The 16,800-nt window shown below is 44.3% G+C and overlaps 1 protein-coding gene across 1 annotated transcript; it reads right to left on the reverse strand.

The window, feature by feature from the left end:
• Positions 1-1,567: 1,567 nt before the first annotated feature.
• RPS11 (ribosomal protein S11) lies at positions 1,568-14,065 on the reverse strand. The gene is made up of 5 exons (XM_077276017.1): positions 13,917-14,065; positions 11,834-11,965; positions 11,240-11,315; positions 10,997-11,126; positions 1,568-1,743 (listed from the first exon to the last, which is right to left on the reverse strand). Exons 1-5 carry the CDS (start codon positions 13,929-13,931, stop codon positions 1,620-1,622), a joined length of 477 nt encoding a protein of 158 aa, XP_077132132.1. The 5' UTR covers positions 13,932-14,065; the 3' UTR covers positions 1,568-1,619.
• Between the last annotated feature and the right edge of the window lie 2,735 nt (positions 14,066-16,800).

The following is a 16,800-nucleotide window of genomic DNA, read 5'->3' on the forward strand; positions in this document are numbered from 1 at the left end:
ACGTTTTTTGCTCCCGACAGTCCGCAACAGCACGGCGCAACCGTCGCAGGACGGTTGCGACGTGTGTCATTGCGTCGCTAATGTTAGTCAATGCAGAAAAAACGCATCCTGCAAGCACTTTTGCAGGATACATTTTTTCGGCAAAACGACGCATTTGCGACGTAATGCAGTTAACGCTAGTGTGAAAGTAGCCTAAGTGATAAATGACTGGAATCAGGGTCTGTCTCTACATTATGCTTTTCAGATGGGGAAGCAAAAACCTGGTGACAGATGCTCTTTAAATGTATCTATTTTTTTGACTACAATTTCTTGTATTTTCGTTAAACCTGTTTCACTGTCTATTGCTGGTTGCAGACTGACTTATCGAGTCTGTAACTTGACTTTGCAAGACCTACATGCAAATGTAAAAAAAAAAAAGTTTGGGGGTAAAAAAAAATAAACCCATCTCCTATGTGACCATATGCTTAAGGATATGTGCACACGTTCCAGATTATTCGTGGATTTTTCGACGGCTTTCCGAGACAAAAATGCATAAAAAACGCATACATTAAGCATCCCATCATTTTTAATGGTTTCCGCAATTTTTGTGCACATGTTGCATTTTTTTCCGCAAAAAAACTCATGCAGAAAAATACGCATGTTCATTAATTTTGCGGATTTTAAGCGGATTTCCCACTATATTATTGCATTGGGAACCTCCGGAAAAAAAAAAAAAGAAAAATCTGCACAAAAAAACGCATGCAGAATTCCTGCGGAAAACCTCAGGATTTGCTTAGGAAATTTCTGCATACTTTCCGGACATGTGCACATACCCTTAGAGTGATTGTTCAGGACTATATTTTTTTTACTATGTGCCTGATAAGTAACAGGCAGGTAGTTGCGAATAGACACCTACCTGTTTGTTCTACCGGCGCTGGCAGAGTGGTCACCGACTGCTCCGGATGTCAATTCAGCTGCTCCAGACAACAGAGGAGCTCCTCTTCCGGGCTGCTCTGCCATCATGCTGATCCTAGAGCCAGCTCCCCGAAGATAGCAGCTGCCTATCATCTTGATGTCAGACACATTCGTCAACCAAACAGAGCGAAGGAGAAACCGCTTCTGTTAATGTGACATCAGAAGAAGCCCCTGAATCGCTGGTAGTAACTGTCTATGACCACTCTGTGCTGGCAGAGATTGGTGCACAACAGGCAGGTAGCAACTACCTGCTTATTCATCCTGTGTGGGGATCAAGATGGAATCTGGATGTACATATGGGCCAAGTGCTCACGTTTGTCCCGCTGACCCCCAGTCTCCCTAGCTGCAGGGTCTTCATTATATTGCACCAGAGCGACCAGCGATGGCTTCACATCATTGGAATCACGTTGGGTAATACAAACTGCACAACTCTTAACATTGTCAGAAGTAGTGAGTCCTTGTGCGTTGGTGACAGGCCTCGTTTCCTACTGATCAGATTGCTTTACCTGCATGCATATTTGGTTGCAAATTTTGGCACAAGACCTAAAATTTACAAATTATAGAAGTGCATTTTTTTTTCCCAATTAAAAAATACGGTAAGTAAAAACTCAAATTTGATGTTTTTATAAAGATTTATTTGACCTGAAAGAACATCTGATTTACATTTAAAACTTCTGGAATTGTTTCTTGGTTCCAGCCGCTTTTGTTACTTTCAGAACGTTGAAACGAACAGTTTTGCTGAGAGGACGGCACTCTCCAACGGTGACGATATCTCCGATTTGGACGTCCCTGCAAGACAAGAACAAAAGCGGCGTCAGTTCAAGGAAGGAAATTGGAAGACATTGCTTTAAACAAAAGACAGGTTCCTTCCATCATCACAATCTGCACTGAATCACTGCTCCGGCTCTGACAAGCACTAAAGAGGTCAGGTCTTGGTGACGTACGGTAAAACTGCCCAATGTAGTTAAAGGGGTATTCCAGCTCACCTGCGCAGCTGGTGTGAGCAGAACCAGAATATTTTATAACAAACCAAACCATTAATGCCTCCTCAGTATCCTACTTTAATGCGGATGATCAGACTACGCCAGAAGGTAGAGGGGGAATGTATTCGTTCTGGACACCTAGCTGAGAAACTTCCACAGGTCAGATTCAGCAAGTTCTCACATAATTAAGAATATCAGACCATAAATCACAAAATCGGTACTAGTTAGGAGACACCAACCTCTTCTCTTGGATCTAGTAGCCCAAGTAAGATCAGTATAGATCCCTACGATGATTGAAGTTTAGCTGCGGTTTGGCAGCAAGACAAGGACCAAATACAGACTGTTCAAAGCAGTTTTCCGACAACTTGCACAATTTTTAATATGTTTAGGTCAATTTTTTTTTTTTTTTAATTAACTGCTGAATGATCGACTACCATTCTCACACAAAACCCATCATCCATGGCTGGCAGCAAATCAAGTCAGACACATGAAAGAAAACTTTTTGCAAAGTTCTAGAGAACCAGCAAGTGTCAAACTTCTTGTTTCTTTAAAAACGCATCCCACGTTCAAATTAAAGGGGGTATTCCCAGTATAAAGCACTTCAGGTAGTGATAAGCGAGCAACAGTGTTGCTTGGGTCTCCCCGAGCACGCTCAGGTGATCTCCGAGTATTTGGATGTGCTCGGAGATTTAGTTTTCATTGCCTGTATGATTTACGGCTTCTGGACAGCCTGGATACATGTGGGAATTCCCTAACAGGCAGGCATTCCTCACACATATTCAGCCTGTCTAGCAGCCATAAATCATGCAGCTGAGGTGATGAAAACTAAATCTCCGAGCACATCCAAATACTCGGAGACCACCCGAGCGTGCTCGAGGAGACCCGAGCAACAAGTATACTCGCTCATCACTAATCTCAGATATTCACAACAAAAGCAAGATGGTCAAAGAGCCACCATAACCTCCTTTATAGCAACGCAAAGCAGTCACCTATTGTAATACATTCAGAGCTTGATCTCTACTGAAGCCCAGGAACATTTAAAGGGGTTGTGCAGGTTTATCACCAGAGTCTGTAGTCACTATGACTGCAGACTTGTGACTTCTCAGTGCCCGCTGAGAGGATTCTCCAGTGCCAAGAATAGGCGGACACGTGAAAGCAAGTATGCGATATGCACACTCCTGGCCATATTCCGACAAGACGTGCGAGACCTCCCTCAATTCACTTGTATTAAGCAAGGATGTGAGTGTCCAGTCCTAATGTAGCCAAAAGTAGATCGCATGCTTCATCACATAACAGCACTGTCTTGCTGCTGGCACATGAGAATCCTGACAGCGATGATAAACCTGCAAAGGCCATTCAAATAAAGCAAAGAGCAAATCTCTGAATAGGCAAACTAGTGGTTTAACCCTGCTGTTCTGTTTAGATTTCACATACACTTGTACTGTTCCCGGTCATTTTTGACCGTCCTTATAAAATAATAATTTTTAGCTAATCTAAGTGGTTTTTTTAAACAGTTTTTGCACTATTATATTGCTTGTGAAGATGGTTGTTCAAATACCAGAAAAAAAAATAAATACAAAGCTTGTTTTATATTTTTTTTATATCCAAAAGGGAACATGGTATTTTTTCGATTTTTGAAAAAATTGATTATTTTTGCAGATAAAAAAAAAATCTTGATCTAAATGTTAACTATAAGTAATAATATCAAACATTATGTAGATATACTTTTTTCAAAGGCAAAAAAAAAAAAAAAAAAAAAGCTTTTTTCTCTATAAAATGGCAAAAGACGTTGTTTTTTATACACTTATACTGTTCCCGGTCATTTTTGACCGGACCTAACAAAGTTGTGATTTGTACCTAATTCAAGTGTTATTTGATTACCTGTTGCATTGTTTTACTGTATGTGAACATGGTTTTCAATAATCAGATGAAAAATTAAATCAAAAACTTTTATTTTTTGAATCAAATAAATTAACATTTATGTACAGTGTAATACTGTACAACCAGCAAACACATGGAAAATCAGAAAATCATGATTTACAATATGAAATGTTGACAACTGAATGGAACTAGATCTATATGAACAGCAGGGTAAATAAAAACCAGTGAAATAAATTGCGCATAGCTATACTGGAAGCGAATCCGTCGGCTGTATCGCAACTTGAAAATGTCGGTATGTGTAAATCTGTTCTGACCAAAAGTAGTCAGATACATTGATAAATAGTAGTAGATGCAATATATAGTTCAAAATGAGGTGATAGCACCTTTATTTTTGTCAAAAATTGTCTGGAGAGCTGAATAAAGGCCTATCGGTCATTTTTGACCGAACAGTACAAGTGTAAAAAAAATTGTACCAAATAAAGTAAACAAAAATTAAAAAAAAAAAAAATTCCCACAGAGAGTACCCCCCTAATGACGAAAAGTCAGGGAGCCTCAAGTCTCAGAATCACACGCTGAATTTTTATAACATTATAGAATTTCAAAAACGGTCATTTTTGACCTAACAGAACAGCAGGGTTAAAAGAAAGGCTACAGTCTCTGAGGTGGGGCCCATCACATAAGAGCATATTCTCTGGACAAGTATCAGCCATTAGCTGAAAAAAAAAAATCATATGGTGTATACTGAAGAGAAGACTGAAAAGTCAAGTTAACATTGCATATAAAAAGGGGCCACATCATGTCACGGCTCTCATGCCACCCTAAGGGCCCCTTCACACTGTGCAATCAAAGTCTGAACGAGCGTTCGATTTGTGACGTTTATCCGTCCTCGTTCCGAGGTTGCAAAGTGTGACATGGCGTTACGATTTGCGACGCAGCCCAGCATCGTACGATGTGAAAGAAAGAGCAGAACTTTATTTCGTCGTAAATGTCTCGCTGTGGCGGTCGAAATCGTAGTATGTGACGGCGGTCATACGAGCTCGTAATGCGACTACGTGGGTTGGGCTTCCGCATACCTGTCTCCTGATTGGGCGTGACGTTTTAGCACGCCCATGCTGGTAATACGTCACGCTCGGAGTCGTAGGACTATGGCGGTGTGAAGGGTAGCGTACGATTGCGACGCGTGACGTTCACATCGCAACTACGTCAGAAAAAGCGTTAACATCGTAGAGTGTGACCGCTGGCTACGAGCTCGTACTGCGATGTCGAATATGACGCAAATGCGTCGTAATCGTAGCAGAATCGACCAGTGTGAAGGGGCCCTAAGGCTTTCCTCGCACATTTTCAATACACTAAATCCAAACAATGGGATTCTGTGGAAAACGGGAGTTGTTACAGAAACGCACACTGAAGGAGGAGACCCCCATTCACTATAACTGGGTCTGTTTAGCTTCTGTTTTGAGTCTAATTTTTTCCTTTCTTGAATTTCACAGCACACATTAACCCCTTCATGACCTTGCCGTTTTTTGCAATTCTGACCAGTGTCCCTTTATGAGGTAATAACTCAGGAACGCTTCAACGGATCCTAGCGATTCTGAGATTGTTTTTTCGTGACATATTGGGCTTCATGTTAGTGGTAAATTTAGGTCGATAATTTCTGAAAAAAACGGAAATTTGGCAAAAATTTTGAAAATTTCGCAATTTTCACATTTTGAATTTTTATTCTGTTAAACCAGAGAGTTATGTGACACAAAATAGTTAATAAATAACATTTCCCACATGTCTACTTTACATCAGCACAATTTTGGAAACAAATTTTTTTTTTGCTAGGAAGTTATAAGGGTTAAAATTTGACCAGTGATTTCTCATTTTTACAACAAAATTTACAAAACCATTTTTTTTTAAGGACCACCTCACATCTGAAGTCAGTTTGAGGGTTCTATATGGCTGAAAATACCCAAAAGTGACACCATTCTAAAAACTGCACCCCTCAAGGTGCTCAAAACCACATTCAAGAAGTTTATTAACCCTTCAGGTGTTTCACAGCAGCAGAAGAAACATGGAAGTAAAAAATGAACATTTAACTTTTTAGTCACAAAAATGATCTTTTAGCAACAATTTTTTTTATTTTCCCAAGGGTAAAAGGAGAAACTGGACCACGGACGTTGTTGTCCAATTTGTCCTGAGTACGCTGATACCTCATATGTGGGGGTAAACCACTGTTTGGGCGCACGGCAGGGATCGGAAGGGAAGGAGCGCCATTTGACTTTTTGTATGAAAAATTGGCTCCAATCTTTAGCGGACACCATGTCGCGTTTGGAGAGCCCCCGTGTGCCTAAACATTGGAGCTCCCCCACAAGTGACCCCATTTTGGAAACTAGACCCCCCAAGGAACTTATCTAGAAGCATAGTGAGCACTTTAAACCCCCAGGTGCTTCACAAATTGATCCGTAAAAATGAAAAAGTACTTTTTTTTCACAAAAAAATTATTTTAGCCTCAATTTTTTCATTTTCACATGGGCAACAGGATAAAATGGATCCTAAATTTTGTTGGGCAATTTCTCCTGAGTACACCAATACCTCACATGTGGGGGTAAACTACTGTTTGGGCACATGGTAAGGCTCGGAAGGGAAGGAGCGCCATTTGACTTTTTGAATGAAAAATTATCTCCATCGTTAGCGGACACCATGTCGCGTTTGGAGAGCCCCCATGTGCCTAAACATTGGAGCTCCCCCACAAGTGACCCCATTTTGGAAACTAGACCCCCCAAGGAACTCATCTAGAGGCATAGTGAGCACTTTAAACCCCCAGGTGCTTCACAAATTGATCTGCAAAAATGAAAAAGTACTTTTTTTTCACACAAAATTTCTTTTAGCCTCAATACTTTCATTTTCACATGGGCAACAGGATAAAATGGATCCTAAAATTAGTTGGGCAATTTCTCCTGAGTATGCCGATACCTCAAATGTGGGGGTAAACCACTGTTTGGGTGCACGGCAAGGCTCGGAAGGGGAGGCGTGCCATTTGACTTTTTGAATGGAAAATTAGCTCCAATCGTTAGCGGACACCATGTCGCGTTTGGAGAGCCCCTGTGTGCCTAAACATTGGAGCTCCCCTACAAGTGACCCCATTTTGGAAACTAGACCCCCCAAGGAACTTATCTAGATGCATAGTGAGCACTTATAACCCCCAGGTGCTTCACAGAAGTTTATAACGCAGAGCCGTGAAAATAAAAAAAAAATTTTTCTTTCCTCAAAAATGATTTTTAGCCCAGAATTTTTTATTTTCCCAAGGGTAATAGGAGAAATTGGACCCCAAATGTTGTTGTCCAGTTTGTCCTGAGTACGATGATACCCCATATGTGGGGGTAAACCACTGTTTGGGCGCACGGCAGGGCTCGGAAGGGAAGGCACGCCATTTGGCTTTTTGAATGGAAAATTAGCTCCAATCATTAGCGGACACCATGTCGCGTTTGGAGAGCCCCTGTGTGCCTAAACATTGGAGCTCCCGCACAAGTGAACCCATTTTGGAAACTAGACCTCCCAAGGAACTAATCTAGATGTGTGGTGAGCACTTTGAACCCCCAAGTGCTTCACAGAAGTTTATAACGCAGAGCCATGAAAATAAAAAATAATTTTTCTTTTCTCAAAAATGATTTTTTAGCCCACAATTCTTTATTTTCCCAAGGGTAACAGGAGAAATTGGACCCCAAAAGTTGTTGTCCAGTTTCTCCCGAGTACGCTGATACCCCATATGTGGGGGTAAACCACTGTTTTGGCACACGTCGGGGTTCGGAAGGGAAGTAGTGACGTTTTGAAATGCAGACTTTGATGGAATGCTCTGCGGCCATCAGGATGTGCCTAAACAGTAGGAACTCCCCACAAGTGACTCCATTTTGGAAACTAGACCCCCAAGGGAACTTATCTAGATGTGTGGTGAGCACTTTGAACCCCCAAGTGCTTCACAGAAGTTTATAACGCAGAGCCGTGAAAATAATAAATGTGTTTCCTTTCCTCAAAAATATTTTTTTTAGCCCAGAATTTTTTATTTTTGCAAGAGTAACAGGAGAAATTGGACCCCAAAAGTTGTTGTCCAGTTTCTCCTGAGTACGCTGATATCCCATATGTGGGGATAAACCACTGTTTGGGCACATGCCGGGGCTCGGAAGGGAAGTAGTGACGTTTTGGAATGCAGACTTTGATGGAATGGTCTGCGGGCATCATGTTACGTTTGCAGAGCCCCTGATATGCCTAAACAGTAGAAACCCCCCACAAGTGACCCCATTTTGGAAACTAGACCCCCCAAGGAACTTATCTAGATGTGTGGTGAGCACGTTCAACCCCCAAGTGCTTCACAGAAGTTTACAACGCAGAGCCGTGAAAATAAAAAATAATTTTTCTTTCCTCAAAAAAGATGTTTTAGCAAGCAATTTTTTATTTTCACAAGGGTAACAGGAGAATTTGGACCCCAATATTTGTTGCCCAGTTTGTTGTGAATACGCTGATACCCCATATGTGGGGGTAAACCACTGTTTGGGCACACGTCAGGGCTCGGAAGGGAAGTAGTGACATTTGAAATGCAGACTTTGATGGAATGGTCTGCGGGCGTCACATTGCATTTGCAGAGCCCCTGATGTGCCTAAACAGTAGAAACACCCCACAAGTGACCCCATTTTGGAAACTAGACCCCCGAAGGAACTTATCTAGATGTGTGGTGAGCACTTTCAACCCCCAAGTGCTTCACAGAAGTTTATAACGCAGAGCCGTGAAAATAAAAAATAATTGTTCTTTCCTCAAAAATTATGTTTTAGCAAGTAATTTTTTATTTTTGCAAGGGTAACAGGAGAAATTGGACCCCAACAGTTGTTGCCCAGTTTGTCCTGAGTACGCTGGTACCCCAAATGTGGGGGTAAACCACTGTTTGGGCGCACGTCGGGGCTTGGAAGGGCGGGAGCACCATTTGACTTTTTGAACGCAAGATTGGCTGGAATCAATGGTGGCGCCATGTTGCGTTTGGAGACCCCTGATGTGCCTAAACAGTGGAAACCCCTCAATTCTAACTTCAACACTAACCCCAACACACCCCTAATCCTAATCCCAACTGTAGCCATAACCCTAATCACAACCCTAACCCCAACACACCCCTAACCACAACCCTAACCGCAACACACCCGTAACCCTAATTCCAACCCTAATCCTAACCCTAATCCCAACCGTAACCCTAATCCCAACCCTAACCACAACTGTAACCCCAACACACCCCTAACCCTATCCGTAACCCTAACCACAAGCCTAATCTTAACCCTATTTCAAACCCTAGCCCTAATTCCAACCCTAACCCTAAGGCTATGTGCCCACGTTGCGGATTCGTGTGAGATCTTTCCGCACGATTTTTGAAAAATCTGCAGGTAAAAGGCACTGCGTTTTACAGCAGATTTCCAGTGTTTTTTTGTGCGGATTTCACCTGCGGATTCCTATTGAGGAACAGGTGTAAAACGCTGCGGAATCCGCACAAAGAATTGACATGCTGCGGAAAATACAATGCAGCGTTTCTGCACGGAATTTTCCGCACCATGGGCACAGCGGATTTGGTTTTCCTTAGGTGTACATGGTACTGTAAACCTGATGGAAAACTGCTTCGAATTCGCAGCGGCCAATCCGCTGCGGATCCGCGGCCAATCCGCTGCGGATCCGCTGCCAATCTGCTGCGGATCCGCGGCCGATCCGCTCTGTGTGCACATGCCATAACCCTACCCCTAACCCTACCCCTAGTTCTAACCCTAACCCTAGTGGAAAAAGAAAAAAAAATATTTTCTTTATTTTATTATTGTCCCTACCTATGGGGGTGATAAAGGGGGGGGTTTATTTATTATTTTTTTATTTTGATCGCTGTGTTAGAACCTACCACAGTGAACAAAATGTACCTGTAATGAATCAGCCAGCCGGTTGATTCGGCGGGCGCACTGAGCATGCGCCCGCCATTTTGGAAGATGGCGGCGCCCAGCGAGGAGACGGACCGACACCGGGAGCCTAGGTAAGTATAAGGGGGGGGGGGGCGTCGGAGCACCGGGGGGTGACATAGGAGCAGGGGGGGAGCGGGCAGGAGGACGGGGGAGCGGAGCACAGGACGGAGGGGACCGGACCCCATAACGGAGCACTGGGGGGGGCGATCGGTGGGGCGGGGGGGGTTCACTTCAGGTTTTCCAGCCATGGCCGATGGTATTGCAGCATCGGCCATGGCTGGATTGTAATATTTCACCAGTTTTTTAGGTGAAATATTACAAATCGCTCTGATTGGCAGTTTCACTTTCAACAGCCAATCAGAGCGATCGTAGCCACGGGGGGGGGGGGGGGGGGGGGGGTGAAGCCACCCCCCCCTGGGCTGAAGTACCACTCCCCCTCTCCCTGCAGATCGGGTAAAATAGGAGTTAACCCCTTCACCCGATCTGCAGGGACGCGATCATTCCATGACGCCGCATAGGCATCATGGGTCGGGAAGGGGTTAAAAGAGAAGCCAAAATCAATATGCCAGTGTGAACAGAACCCAAGTATTGCCAGTAACAAAGGCGGTGAGGAAAGGACTGCCATAAAAACACGACACTGAAGTAGTACCTCTATTCTTAAAAGTGCAACAAAGTCAAAAATACACTGAACATACCGTAATGACGTCAGACGTTTTGATTACAGGGGGTGAAGGAGTAGGACACTCCGCAATGGCTGAATTGGATCGCAGGATGATAACTGATGCAACAGTTTCTTGCAAGGTCAACTCAGATGAGTTCACCCCAAATGTTCTCTAGTGCCGCACTTGGCAAAGCGTGAAATGCACCTATCCATTAGTGCTGGTATTCCTCCAAAATTTGCCATGTTTCCTCTACTATGCTCGATTCCCACCACAGCACGTGCAGATTGCGAGAAGATGTACACATGGTACCTCCAAAGTTCAATACACAGTATTCAAATTACAAAGCTCAGCGCTGACACCAGACAGGAGATCTAGACTCTTCTTAACTCTAGATCCCAGTCTGGTGTCAGTGCAGAGCTAGGTCATGTGAAGTATTACCTTGCAGCGTCAAAGGAGGTTTGGGCTAACATGTATGGCAGCCATTACAAGGATAGGGCATCAATGTAAAAGTAGTGGACAACCTCTAATATTCTGCACTGCAGACTTAATCTCTCACCTAAAGCAGGGGGACAGATGCACAGACATGTTCTTGTGGCGTTTCTCAAAACGGTTGTACTTGCGGATATAGTGCAAGTAGTCCCGGCGGATGACAATTGTGCGCTGCATCTTCATCTTGGTGACAACTCCTAAATAGAGACAGAGACAAGTGTTAAGTCTACAAACTACACAAAAAATTACATAGATCAATTACGTAATACTATTGTGGCAGGACTATCAGCCACAAGATGTAAAAACTTACCGGACAGAATGCGACCACGAATGGAGACATTGCCAGTGAAGGGACATTTCTTGTCAATGTATGTGCCCTCAATTGCCTGAAAATTAAAGCAGTAAAAGATCAATTGACTTCCCATTAAATGAAGGGAGAAATTACGGGGAATTGTCCACTTAGAATAACCCATCATAATATTGATAGCACATCCCAAGGACGGTTCTTAGATATCAGATCAGGGAGGGTTTAACTCTCAACACCCCCAAATAAATGGCAGGTGACCGCTGTAGTATCTTCAATCTCTACCTTCATGCCGTACACCCAATAGTGACTGCTGGACATTGTAACGCTGGGACAGGCAGTGATTACCAGGCTCATAACAGTCAGATTCCTGATGGTCTGATAATACTGGTCATCAATATTGTGATCACAGATTTTCTGAGGTGGACATACCCTTTAAGTACCAAATGAAACGTGCATACTTGAAGGGACAAATGTGGTTTTCAATACATGATGTAGTGCAGGTTGCATGTCACTTCTCTTATGATACAGCACAAAACACTTTGTCATTTACAGCTATTTATGCCGCACTGGATTTATAAGGCAATGGCCACAAGTTACCTCTTTGGGTGTCTTGAATCCCAGACCAACATTCTTGTAATAGCGGGGTAGCTTCTCTTTGCTGGTCTCCCCAAGAAGCACACGCTTCTTGTTCTGGAAGATAGTCGGCTGCTTCTGATAAGCCCTCTCAGTCTACAAAGGGAGAAATAGGTTAGTGTATGAAAACATTATAGGCATCAGCATTGTATAAGGAGCAAAAAAAACAACTTGGACCCAAATGGAACAGACCGAAGTTAGCCATACACTTCAGACAGCCAAAGTCTGACCACCTGCACCCCCCCCCCTGCTGTATACATCCTCGGGGAGATCACAGCCAATCATTTGCCATGCTCTATTCATAGACATTTTTGTGATTCAATGTGTAATTCTCCTAAATTGTTTTTTTTTTTTGTTTTAAACAGATTTCTGCAGACCCTATTCAGATAAGCAGGACATTGCCACAACTTTTTGATAAAGCTTGTCCTGTGTGACTATACCCCCAACACGGAAAAGATTCTTGGTGCATGAGGAATAATCCTGAGCCATTAAACATTTTCATCATTCTGTCAGCGATTCCGTAGCAAGGCTTCATGAAGCCTAGTATTCCTAGGTGCAAATCGCTACAAAAAAGGCTGAAGGAACTGACATACTGCAGACTTGGAAAAAAAAAACAAAAAACTGTATGAAGGTTCAAATGCACAATGCAAAAATAAGACTCATGTGCATAAGATCCCAGAGCTTCATTCGTTTGGCTATTACGGTAAAACGCTGCTCTTTTTTATCTCCTTGTGGCAAAAACGCAACATCTGAACAAATGCCAAGTGCAGCATTTACAGCAGAGGATGAAACTTCAGATGCAGCCCTTTTGTCACAATCACATCAAATTCTCTATATGAGCATCCTCAGAGCGATACATTGTAGCAAACTAAGAACAGGAGAAATATGTGCAGTACAAATGGACAGTTAATATCACTGAACCTCCTAGGCTACGTCCCCAGTCAGTAATCGGCAGGGCTTTGGATGCAGCACATGTCCGCCCCGTCCAAAGTGCTGCCGGCTTTTGTACGCAGGTGATTCTGCATGTGTTTATTGAACTGTGCAAAATCACTGCATCCAATACATTGTACGGGTGATATTTTATCTAGTGGAGACTGAGATAAATAGACATGGTGCGGTCTGGAAAGACGCGCCGCATGTCCGCCTCCGCAGGGAAACCGGAGGAGTCCGTGTATGCATAGTGGAGATGGGATTTCTTGAAGTCCTATCCACTGTGCTGTAACATGTTTACTGCCTGTGGGAACATACCCCTAAAGTGATTTTTCTTCATAAAAATCTACCCTCACCGTCTCCCCAGTACATATACCCACAATGACCACTCGTAGCTTCCACGTGTGTGTGTGTGTGTGTGTATACACACACACACACCAGACAGATCTGCACGCTGCAAGCACACACTGCTTTCCCTTTGCAGTATCGGAGCAGCGCGGGGCAACTGCGGACGGCAGGAATGGGAGCTGACCGGGCGCTCCAGCCTGACCGACAGCAGCTTATATCCAACCACTGCTGACAGGACTACAGAGGCGGCCAGTAACCTAGACAATGAGCAGCAAATAAAACTTAAAGGGATTTAATTTAAAAGGATTCTTACAAGCACCTTGCAATTTTATCCCCCCCCCCCAAAAAAAAAAAAAAAAAGAGAATAGCACTTTATATTTATATTCGTGTGATCCCTTTAAGACATTTTTTAAAGTGGCAGAACATTAAATATATGGGGCAGATATCAGAGCACAGCACTGGGGGTATTGATGCCGCACGGGGCAGAAGACACCGGCACCGGGCGGATTATCAGCGGCCCGACCAGCGCACAGGAGCGGGGGGAAGGAGGCACCGGAGCCCGGGGATGCAGAGCACACATGGAGGCCTCATGTACAGCAGAACACCCCGGCCCCACACAGGAGCTCAGCCCCCGCCGTCACGGCCTCCATGTGGGCTCATCCACCACTCGTGTCAGCTTCCCCGGACGCTCACTGCCCAGGTTCCGACCTCTCGGCGCCGCCACAACGCTAATAGCGGACTTTATGTCCCGACCACATGCAGCCCTCACCTGGATATCCGCCATCTTGGCCTGCCGGGTGAAAAAGAGACCAGAGCGTAGGCAAGGGGCTTCCTAAGGAAAAATTAGGGGCGGAAGTGACGTTTTTAATCTCGCGAGAAGTGCCCTGGAGCTAGCCGTGACTTGGAAGGTAGGCGTGGTTTAGTATGCAAAGAGGAAGAGGCTTCAATAAATCACGTGACTGTTGACTTGCCATTGCGCCTGCGCGACCTCGTGCTAGTGATGTGTGTACATACTACGTGGCCACATAGCGCCTGACAGTGATGTCTGTCCCTGCAGCCGTGTGACCGGCCCCTGGCTGAGGTAACCTCAGCTCTCTGCACCTGCCGTTTCCCGCCTCTCTGTGACGTAATAATTTCCATCTAGGAGTTCAGTCACACGATGCCCTGGAGCGTTATAGAGCGTGATATGATGTGTATATAATACCGCCCCGGGCATAGGGTGACGGCCGGTAAGGAAATGTCCCCCCGAGCAATGTATAGATCATCCAGAATCTCACAGCCAAGAATAACATCAATCTGTGCACAGGTGAGAGACGAGAGGTCCCAATGTGTGCCGCCTCTTAAAGGGATTGTCCAGGATTAGACAAACATGGCTGCAGCGCCCCTACAGGCCGTGTGTGGTATTACGCCCCTACAGGCCGTGTGTGGTATTACGCCCCTACAGGCCGTGTGTGGTATTACGCCCCTTCAGGCCGTGTGTGGTATTACGCCCCTACAGGCCGTGTGTGGTATTACGCCCCTACAGGCCGTGTGTGGTATTACAGCCCAGCTCCAGTAGAGTGAGCGAGACTGAGCTGTAATACCACACACCACCAGTAGAGGGGAGATATTCTTCTAAGACACCAACTTTTGTGTTTTTTTTCCTTTCATAAATCAATAATACACATAACAGTAAACAAATAAACTTTGTAACATTCACTGATGTTACGTTCACAATGTTTTGACTTCCAGGCTCCATATCTCACCCCCCACTTCTTGCTTTGATTATGAGACCACCATCATTTTACAATCATCTTGGCCGTCTCATACATTAATGGGGCTTGCAGCTATTTAGCATATGATTAGTTCTGCAGATTCTTGTCGCTGCATTGTTACGGTTTTGCTCTTAAAAAATCTACATTTTATTTTTTTATAAATCCACTTTTGGCTTTCTGCACTGAATCCTTCTGCTCTCTATCAGATTCCAGCGTGTCTCAACCGAAATCGGATCCCAGGTGTCTTCTACATGTTCCCAAAGTTGGTACATACTGGTCGCCTCACTTCTGTACGGATACGGCTTTCTCAAAAACCTTCGTGCCGGGCCGCCGTCTTCTGACCCACATTCACATGTGCATGTTGTTTTAATAGAGGGAAAAAAACTCTGAAAATAGTCTTGATTAACCCCTTAACATCCAAAAAATGGACACAGTCCGTTTTTGGATGCCTCTCCCTGTTTAGTGCAGGCTCTGGCAATGAGCCCGCAGTTTTTCAGGCTGATCTGATCAGCTGACATGACATGACAGGCTATGAGACATGGATTACATGCAGTAAACCATTTAATTTCCTTTAGATTTTTACAAATACCTCACTAATAATGTTAGTAGTGTTTTTGTGTGTAAAATTTGTAAGCTCTAGGTGTTAAAATAAAGGGTTACATCACAGAAAAAAACTGGCATGGGCTCCCGCGCAATTTTCTCCGCCAGAATGGGAAAGCCAGTGACTGAGGGCAGATATTAATAGCCTAGAGAGGGACCATGGTTATTGGCCCCCCCTGGCTAAAAACATCTGCCCCCAGCCACCCCAGAAAAGGCACATCTGTAATGAATGAAATGAAGGTAACGGAGCTTCGGGGACTAGCGGTGCCATCACCAAAGCTGCGCCCCCTGGTGGCATAAACTCATTTGAACTGTAGCGTGGGAATTTTTCTGAATATTTTCTCACGCTACAGTTCAAATTAATTTATGCCACCAGGGGGCGCAGCTTTTGTGACGGCACCGCAAGTCCCCGAAGCTCCTTTACATTCATTTCATTCATTCCCCAGTCTCTTACAGCCAGGAACAGTCGCATTAGCAGGCTCCTGGTTGTAACTGTATTTAACCCCTTCAGATGAATTTACATCGTGGGACATGACTGTACGGCGGACAGGTATGGGATATTGTTGCTTTTTTATTTTCCTTTTTTTACAGGAGAACAAGGGTCATCAGTTGGATTGAGCGTACAATAAAGATAATAAAACTCCATGTGTTTATATCATTAAAATACTTTATTCTTAATGTGTGTGTGTATTATTAACCCTTTGTCTTATTGACTCCTCTCCATTATTAACCAGGCTTAATGTCACCTTACAATAACAAGGTGGCATTAACCTTTCATTACCCCATATCCCACCGCTACAGGGAGTGGGAAGAGAGTGGCTAAGTGCCAGAATAGGCGCATCTTCCAGATGTGCCTTTTCTGGGGTGGCTGGGGGCAGATGTTTTTAGCCACGGGGGGGCCAATAACCATGGACCCTCTCTAGGCTATTAATATCTGCCCTCACTGGCTTTCCCTCTCTGGCGGAGAAAATTGCGCAGGAGCCCACGCCCTTTTTTTCCGTGATTTTGCACACACAAACACTACTATCATTATTAGGCCGGAGACACACTGGTGCGAGAGACGGCCAAGTCTCGCTGGTTAAAAGCAAGCTGTGGCACCTGCACTCCGGAGCAGAGCGTGCGGCTCCATAGCAATACATGGAGCTGCACGCTCAGCTCCGGAATGCAGGTGCCACAGCTTGCTTTTAACCAGCGAGACTCGGCCGTCTCTCGCACCAGTGTGTCTCCGGCCTTAGTGAGGGATATATAAAAATATAACGGATATGCAATGATTTACTGTATGTAAACCATGTCTCATAT

The sequence above is a fragment of the Ranitomeya variabilis genome, chromosome 8, assembly GCF_051348905.1.
Source record: "Ranitomeya variabilis isolate aRanVar5 chromosome 8, aRanVar5.hap1, whole genome shotgun sequence".
In the NCBI taxonomy this organism is placed as follows: domain Eukaryota; kingdom Metazoa; phylum Chordata; class Amphibia; order Anura; family Dendrobatidae; genus Ranitomeya; species Ranitomeya variabilis.